The sequence below is a fragment of the Diadema setosum genome, chromosome 21 (assembly GCF_964275005.1).
Source record: "Diadema setosum chromosome 21, eeDiaSeto1, whole genome shotgun sequence".
NCBI lineage: Eukaryota > Metazoa > Echinodermata > Echinoidea > Diadematoida > Diadematidae > Diadema > Diadema setosum.
Window position 1 is genome coordinate 4,725,334 of NC_092705.1, and position 9,774 is coordinate 4,735,107.

Here is a 9,774-nt window from a genome sequence, read left to right on the forward strand (position 1 = left end):
GAACTCGTAAGTATTGGGTGGATATCACGTTTATACTTGTTAAAGTCCCCATAAAACTAACAAACAGGCCTAGGTATATACATGTACATGTACTGCCCAGGTACTTTGGAATTATTTTTTTTATGTCCTTGTTTTAATTTAAACTAAATACTTTTTTAAAGTTTTTATAAAAGCTATCATCTTAGTCATTCTGTTTTTTGTTTTTTGTTTTTTGTTTTTTGTTTTTTTGTTTTGTTTTTTTTTTTTGGGGGGGGGGACAATGTTGTTTAACGATTCAAGCAAAATGTGTCTTCATTCTAATAAATGTACAAAGTGTAAAATAAAATGCAATGTGCTTGAAAAGAAGTGCAAGATAAATTATGCGATGGCTTTTTACTGAGAAGTGAGCTAAACTTTGCCTGCTGTGCTAGTTTTCTGTGGATGATCCTGATATAGCATCTTGTTAAGACCAAGGACAAGATCACTTGAAATCAAATGCAGGACTCTCCCATCAAACAAGAAAAAAAAAACATCAAGCAAGAAAAAAAAAAATACAACTATATCTTGTCAATATAAAAGTTAATAAATCATTCAATTTCCATTAACCAAGTGCTTCAACAGAAGTATTGACCTAAATGACACAAAAGTGAGAAAAACATATTTCTTTTTTTACTACAAAGTACATTTGAGGCCAGCTTATGTGCATGTCTGACCTTGCAAGAAACAGCTGCGGCTCTTTAGAGGCAGTCACATTCTGAGATCCAGTCAGACCACACATTTGCCAATGCTGTGTTACATCTGCAACATGGTCACACACATACACATGTCCATAGTGTGCAGCTATTACGGGAGCTGAGAACAAAATCTTGTGATCGCATTGCCAATTTGCCAAAGGGGTAGTACTGTATAGTGAGCAGATTTTACCATGCAGATCATTCACTTTTGATAAAACAGAATCAAGTTTTAGCAAAGTCAGCAGAATTACAATGTATAATACATGTCTACTACTGTAGATAGGCCTCCAAAACAAAATGTAATCTAAGATATCGGTACTTTTTTTTCTATCAACCACAGAATAAACTGACTTTAGATCTACTGATAAATCTAGTCAGGGTTATATCAAATGGCTTGGGGTCACTTGGATTAAGTACTGACATCAAAAGTGATTTCAGAGTCACAGATCCAAGAGTCAGATCTCTTCTCTCTAGCTCACTCGGGTCAAAAGAGATGTTTGTTGTCTGGCATCAATTATGCTGGAAAAAAAAAGTGAACCTCCAGCAATAATATCACAGTTTCATAACTTCAGCAGGTCAACTGACTCTGTAAACGGAGCAATTTCATGTCTGGGTCACGGATACTTTTCGGGGCGCTCTGTTTGCGTGTTAGGAACCAGCCCACGGGCAAATGCTAGGCGGCGACATCGGAGCACAAGCGAAGGGGAAGATGGAAAAAAATAAAGCGCCCTGTGAGGTGGGATCAATGGCTGTCCCCCTGTGATGTTCCATTCTGCTGGGACAAGGTTTGAGCTTGGCGATATACCTGACCTCAGATCATCGAACCTCAACGCAGTCTTGATACTAAACTAAAACTGCACCCAAACAGAGAGAAATAGACAGACATAATACAGCAAACCTCCTACCCCAACCCACCCCAACCCTTTGAAGGGTACACTGTAGGCCTACATGATGGATACTTGTACTTGTACCATGTCGGAGGCAAAGCTGCAACACTTTCACTGCAGTGAGCACATGGATGACACTCACACAGCTCATAATTTCCATGACAGCTAAAGAAACTTTGTGCTAAACAGTGATGTGACAGGAGCACAGTCTGAAATACAAGACTTTCATTCCAAGAGTTTTACTGAGTGGATAAAAGTTGACAAAGAGAGATACACAGCAAAAAAAAAAAAAAAAAAAAAGAGCGAGAAGACAGAAAAATGGATGAGGAATGAAGGACAAAGAGGAGGAGAAGGAGGTGGAGGAGGAGGAGGAGAAAGAGAGATTTGGCTTTGGGGAACAAGGTCAGGTCAGGTCACACAGAGGGGAGCAGCATTTGTTTTGAGTTGAACATTGGCTCAAGAGCTGGAGAGGTTTATAGTTCGAGAGTTCAGGCAGACATTTGTGAGTTTCTGCAAGACAGCTCATGCTGCATCACTGAAATTTCTTCATGAGTATTTTAAAAAACACTGTAACTTACAGATCAGCCATAATGGGGGGGGGGGGGCTTCCCCAAAAATAAGATAATTAGATGATTAAATGGGTCAAATGCAATGAGTCAGGTGCATTTTGATAGGCATATACCTGAAGCCCCCAATTGTTCAATAGACATTCACAGAAAAAAAAAATCAAAGTGAAGAGGACTACATGAGATCATTGTATAACATAGACACCCTATGTGGTATTACTGTGTTGCAGTCCTTTTCTACACGTAGAAAGTTTGTCGACCCCATTTTGCTGCATTTCTTATTTTGGTAAAATGAGGTCTGAGAATTTGGGTGCATCACAACATCTACCCTTGGCAATAACAACATTCAGCCAAGTAACAATACTATATGTAAACATTCAAAATGACACTTACCGTTGTCTTGATATTGCAAAGTTCTCATAGACATTATCCATTCATTCAAAATAACAATCCTTGGCCAAAATTCATCATCACAAAAAAAAAAAAAAAAAAAATCTAGGTGAAGATTCTAGTTCTAGATGAGCTCGCATTCATTGAAGTTAAATCAGGAAAAGTCAGAGTTGTTATTTATTGGTTCCAAGGTTCTACTTTACAAGGTTAGTCTTCCTTCTTTGACGGTTGACAATGATGTGGTTATTGCTCCATCTAAATCATGTAGAAATCTTGGAGTATTATTTGATTCTACAATGTCCATGTCTGTTCAGATCTCTGCTGTCTGCAAATCCGTGAGATATCAGTTACGCAATTTGGGCATTATTCGTAAGTATTTAATTCGTTCAGCCACAGAAAAAATAGTTCATGCTCTTATATCATCACGACTTGACTTTGGTAATGCACTCCTATTTCAGCTACCACAATCTCAACTTTCAGGTTAGAAAAATTGCAAAATTCAGCAGCCCGCGATGTTACCCTTACCAGGAGAAATACTCACATTACCCCTGTTTTGTCCTCATTGCATTGGTTGCCTGTTGAATCTCGCATTGTATTTAAACTATTACTATTTGTTTTTCATTGCATACATGGATCTGCCCCAGAGTACAATGTTAATTTACTGACATTTTATAATCCTTCCAGATGTTTAAGGTCATCCGATTGTAGATTGCTTGTTGTTTCAAAAACGAAGAAATCATGGGGGATCGGTCGTTTGCACATGCTGGACCTTACCTGTGGAATCAGTTGCCTCAAGCTATCCGTCACATTTCGAATGTTGACTCCTTTAAAGTTGCCCTCAAGACTCATTTGTTCATGACCATTTTCCAGTAGAATTGTATATTATGATGTATATTTTTTCATTATCATTATTGTGTCATTCATTTTCATGTGCATGTTTGTGTAAGGATTTTTGTATTTCATAAGTTACTTCTTCTACTGCGCCTTGAGCACGTTTGCTATGTGGAACTGGCGCATTATAAGTACCCTGTATCATTATTATTATTATTTATTAGATTAGATTGTCCTGATAACAAAACTTGTTGACAAGCTGAAAAAGATCCTTGTGTCAAGTTTTTACTGCAACTGATTGACAAATCACCCTCCATCAGAATAAATCAAACATTATTCAGTGTTTGAGTAATGACAATAATACCTGAAATCATAATGATTAAAAAAAAAAAATCATGAGCAAACACAACATTGCTAGATGAGTGTCATATCTAATTGACCACCAAGCTTTCACTTGCTAGGCAGTGATGATTCTGATCACTTGTAGCAGTGGGTACTGCATAATTTTAATATTCAAATTAAGCAGGCATGGATGTCTGCTGATGCATGTGATGCATTTAAAGGGATTGCAAAGTTTTGGTTGAGACCTAACTTCAGGTTTTTAACATTTTGTGATGAGATAATGAGTAACCTCTCATAAAATGTGAAAGTGGATGTAATTCCTAGAGGAATTCAAGGTTTATTTGATGGAAATTTGATTTGAAATGCTCGAGATACCCAAAACAGAGCGATCCTAATAAAATGTGGGACCCACCTTTTATTACAATCATTTTGATTTACTTTGTTTTTGGATGTCTCAGCCATTCCAAAACTGATATCCATAAAAATAAAGTTTAAATCCCTCTTAGAATGGTATGCCCTGTATTATTTCATAAGTGGTTTCTTGGTATCTCGCAAAACGTTAAAAGCCCCATTCTCATCTCTACCAATACTATACCATCCCTTTAACTATACTTTTATCAGGGCTCCACACTAACTTTTATTTTTGGTGGCCCAAAGGCAAACATCCGACCTTTTTTGGTGGCCCTATACCAGGTAACCAACTTCTTCATTTCTGAAATTTTGGTGGCCCGATGTGTGTTTTTGGTGGCCCCGGGCCACCGGGCCACCGTTAGTGTCGAGCCCTGTTTTATGCAATTAAAATTTTCATATTCATATGCATATAACTATCACACTGAACCCACCCCATCAATTTCTGATACATTTGTCATATCAGCCACTACATCATTACAGTACGAGAAATAATTGATTGCATCTTCTTCTTTCCTGTTCAAAAGAAAAAAAAAATATATTGCAGTGGAAGCTGAATTGAAGGCAGCAGTCAAGTAGGCCATACAGTAGATACAATTTGTCATTCCCCGTATTGAAGGACAAGTTCACCTTCATAGACATGTGTATTGAGTGAATGCAACAATATTTGGTAGAACACAAAGTGAACATTTGGGGAAAATCGGACAATCCGTTCAAAAGTGACACATTTTTAAAGTATCTGCGCAGCCGCTGCTGGATGAGAAGACTACTACAGTGTATGATGTCACATGCGTACGACGATAAAGGAATTTACAAAAAGAGAATTTCACAAAACTTTACTTTTTGAATAAAGTGCACATTTCTTCGACTTGTTACTGATGTACAATATGTTAAGGGAATTCCCCCTACCTTCTGAAAGAGAGAAGACGAGCATTCTTTTGTTATGCGAGAAAAGTCAAAGTATGTTGATTCTTCTTTATTCTTTCTTTATATCGTAGTCTTCTCATCCAGCCGTGACTGAGCAGAAACTTCAAGAGTTCAAACCTTTGGAACGGATTGTCCAATTTTCCTTGAACTCTCACTGATGTGTTCTACGAATATTGCTGCATTCACTCAACCCACATGTCTATGAAGGTGAACTTGTCCTTTAAAGAGGAATACTTTCTCACAAAAATCTCCCATTCTATTTCTAGCCAAAAAAAAATAAATAAAAAAATAAAAAAGAATGGAAGACAAGCACTTCACTTCCTTCTTCCCAGATCCCAGACTCCAGTTAACCCCAAAGTCCACTAGGCTTTCCTACCACAATGATAAACCCTAATCCCATCTAAGCCCCCCCCCCCCCCCAGTAACTGCATTAACACCCCTTTGTTGTCCCCAATTAAGCTCTTTAAAGGTGACCAGATGACCAGGGGGATCATTTGTGTCTTGTGATACAATCAGACTTTATGGCTCTCAATGAGAGATGTGCTAGAGTAATTAAAAGGGGGAGCCGGGAGGCGGCAGATTCAGCGTTTATATTTAGATCAGATTGGCCAGTCCTGGTTGAAAATTGGAAGCCATGATCAGATGGGATTGTAAAACAACAGAACTATCAGTGCGCCAGTGCTGAGTAAACATGGGTTGTGGATAAACCTGCGGCTAAAACACAACTGCACAGGGTTAGAAAATCTGAGTTCATCTACAAACTTGTCTTCAGTGGATGCAACACCACCCGGATAGAAAATATTGGAAAGGGGGGGGGGGGGGAGGCGACATTACTAATTGTTATTCCATTTCATACTTTCATCTATCACAACTTCAAGTCCATATTCATAACTTAAGAATGTCCTATTAAAGTATATCAACTGATTACATTTCTCCACACTTTTCATGCTTTCGAGTTTGCTAAGGGAATTTTTCAATATTCTCTGTATTAAACATTAAAGAAATCAAGTCATTTAAATTCTGCAAGATCATTACATCTCCCCTGAGTTTTGCAAAATCCATGACATAATAAAAATTTTGTTCAAGTACCGAATAATGTCTACATTAATTTTCTTTCTTTTTTTTTGTAAGTACTGTTTAGCAAGTTATATTAAAGCATTTCTTGAACTTTTCGCAGGCATAAACAACTTCAAAAAGCTCACACTGCTATTTGTGCCAAACTATGGACTCAAGACTACATGTAGTACTGTATGATACACATACATGTATTAAAGCAAAGAGATCTAAAAGGTCCTTTTTAATACCATTGGGGGCAGTGATTTAAAAATGGTCAAGTTATCACATTTGATGCATAATGTGTAGGTCAATTGTATCACAAAACATCCTACCATATAAAAAAAAAAAAAATTGCAATTAAGCCCAGAATATAAGGAGATATCACGGTAGACAGTTTAGTCTGGAAATAATTTTATTATTACTAAACTGTTCACATTTTGCATACATTAATTATACTAATTAACTTTTTTACCTTGGTTGTTTCTATCCCTAACTTATATTTCATAACTATTTTGAAGCCCTAACGCTGGGTTTCTGTTTCATCTGCAAATGGATATTCACTGAATTTTGTATTTAAACTAAGAAGGTATTCACAATGTGATGACGATACTCGCGATATTTCAACTGATTTTTGGGTCACTGCATGCAGTGGTCCAGGACCTGTAACTTTTTGGGTGAAGCTAACTCTTCTATAATATCTTTCTTCTTAAACAAAATGACGTACCAAATGTTAGCATCCATTTTTTTTTTTTTTAGTTTATTTTTTTCCTTTTCTTTAATCATCGTAAAACATGCTAAAATATATCTCACTGCTTTCACTGTAAGTTTTCACGTTGTCTATATATTACTTTGAATGGCATATGGGACCCCAGGGAAAAATAGTTGCATTTTGTAAACACCGCTGAATGGGTGATCATCCATTTCTTCACAGTACATGTGACATATTTTCCTTACCATTTATCATACTTTATCTGAATACAGAAATTTATACAAACAAACAGTATAATGATCAGGAAGGTAAGCATCCATCACTGATTCAATTCATTAATATCACAGCTCACTCTATGACTTCTCTATTTACTTACCAGGTAATGAGTCAATGTCAAGATGTCCAAATCTATTACACATTTCCATAATCATCTTTTATCTTCCCATGTTTCTTTTGCTGTCTTATCTAAACTGGTATGATTATATTGTATAATATACAAAAAAAAAACAAATATCTTACTGTTCTCTCAATCTTTCTCAAGTCCTGTATTACACTTCCAATTTTCAGTTTAGGATGAAAAAGAAAAATGAAACTCCTATTGTGTCATGAAATCAGGCTAGACAGTTTTATCAAGAACAAAAAAGAGGAAGTTCAAGAGGCACATCCAAACTGGATAGGTATACAGTGATGTGCCTATTCCAAATGCAGTTACTCATGGGAGGTTTGTCTGCTCATTTTTCATAATAATATGCCCTTTCATTACATTTTTGTTGTGTGAAGTTCTAACATTGTTTTTAGTAAGGTAAATGAAGGATCCCAAGGAAGAACAGAAAATTGTAGGAGCAGCTGAATGGGCAATCCTCCATGTTATTTAGATTTTGTCGGCTGAGAATGAGAAGGGCCGTCCTAAACACTATGGGTTTAGTGGCAACTTAACGCCCTTCTCATTCTCACCCAACGAATTTAGACTGCATACCTCACGACACAACTGTCATTTCATCTGATCCAGAAATGAAATTAAAAAAACATGCACTTTATGATATCTATACGAAGCCTGTCGGGTTTCCAGCCAACCAAATGGCTACAGTTCTTCTGCCCTACTGTTTCACTCATTACATATGTTGGTATAATCGAGTCAGTCCCTTCACGCATTTTCAAAGTTCTCCCACTATTATCACTTTTTTATTCTGTGTGTCCCATCCATCCATCAATCCATCTCTCCATCTCCTTACTCATCCCTCCAACCACTCATCCATCTATCTATCCCTTTCATCTGTCTTTCCACACTCATAGCTCCCTTTCCTCTCTCCCTCCCCCCTCCCTCCCCCATCATGATGCCAAACCTCGCTTCCCCCACACGCTGGGGGATCAACTTACTCCAGAAAGTATCTCTGGCCAGACGGAGTCATAGCCATCTCCCATCCCGGTGGAAGAGGCGTTTCATCTGAGATGTCGTAGCTCTGTTGCCTCAGGTGCTGGTTCCGGATCACATCCTGGGGGTTAATACTCCTCATCTCCTGTAAGGATGCTGGCGACGAATGAGCCCTCGGGTGTATGATGGGGAGCGCCGGAGGCGGAGGGCCCACGTTTCGGCTGACAATCTCATTGCTAGTGTTCGAGACATTTCCAGAATTGTAATTTGTCGAGTCCGCGCTCGATTCCCGCGAGTGGCTTATTCTTGGTTCTTGGAAGAAAGAGGCAGGCATATTCCTCTTGCGCCACGGAACTTGCTGCGGAACTTTATCGGCCCCTTCATTCGTGTTCAAATTCATCAAAACATTGCGAAACAAATCGTCCAACTCCGCACCAGAGTCACCCCGTACATGCACCACAGCACCCGGCCTACCGCCTCCACTAGACTCCATTTTCTCCATTTTCCACGCAAAATGTATCAAAACGTAGCGTATTCCTGCGTCAGGTATCCTTCGACGATCCGACAGATGTAATTTCGCCGCAGTGACAGTTCAGCAAAGAGGAGAAAACTACGTTCTACCAGCAAAGTTTCTCCACCACAGTTTTAACATGATACCAGTTCCAGTCAAACCGATACGGTCCTTAGTACAGTCTTCCTCCAGTTGTTGCGCCGCTGCTCATCCACTGCAAGACACGCTCTCATATCTCTCACTATGCATTTCGCAGTACGATTTTTTTTTTACGATCGCTCGATGTGTAGTTGTGTATGCATACGGAACCCACAGTGTATGGGTAACACACACTCACTTCTACGCCACGACCTCGCATGCAAATTACTGGCCTCTATTAGAACCGCATCACTGCCAAACCTCAAACTATAGATGAAAAGATAACACCTCTATATTTCTTGTTTGGCGTACAATATCCGTCCAAATTCTCCATACACTGGTTATTGCAAGCATTATCAATTGTTTCTTTAACTTTTTGCTCTAAAGGAATATCATTTGGTAGCGTAATTATTGGTGGGCTCCGATGTAGATTTATCCGCGTATGTTGTCGGTCCTCTACCAGGGGGTATAGTTCGGCCCCTCTCAGCAAGCTTTCGTTTTGGTCAAAGGCCGAGTTTGTGTGTTATTATTGTTTACGTCACTGGAGTAGGGTGTGGCCTACGCCGGAAGATAATTGTGTGGTATAAAGAGCTATAGTAATAGTGGAAACCTTGAACGCGTTTTTTCCCCGAATCGGTACCACGCGCAACAAAACGAACCAACCCCGTTTAAATGTTACCAGGACCTCCTGTCCTGCTCTGAATCATTGCTTGATTTATGATTTTCATTTTCAGATGACTTGAGTAAAACCTATTGCTCTGGTTTTACAGACTGCGGGCGTTGACCCGATCACTAGTCAATGTTCGTGGCTCTCTATGTTCGATTCCAAAATGGTGGGTAAATCTATACAAGTCAATAGCTGAATGGGATGGGTAATAAATGGAGGGCAGTGCCGACCAACCCTATCATAGTATAAGGAAACGG

At 38.7% G+C, this 9,774-nt stretch overlaps 1 protein-coding gene across 1 annotated transcript in view; it reads right to left on the reverse strand.

The window, feature by feature from the left end:
- LOC140244266 (transcriptional coactivator YAP1-A-like) overlaps positions 1-8,898 on the reverse strand; it is a 60,321-nt gene extending 51,423 nt beyond the window's left edge. The window contains exon 1 of the mRNA XM_072323905.1: positions 8,207-8,898. Within this exon, the coding sequence (XP_072180006.1) occupies positions 8,207-8,703 (497 nt within the window). The 5' untranslated portion in view covers positions 8,704-8,898. The remainder of the gene's footprint in view (positions 1-8,206) is intronic.
- Positions 8,899-9,774: the final 876 nt, after the last annotated feature.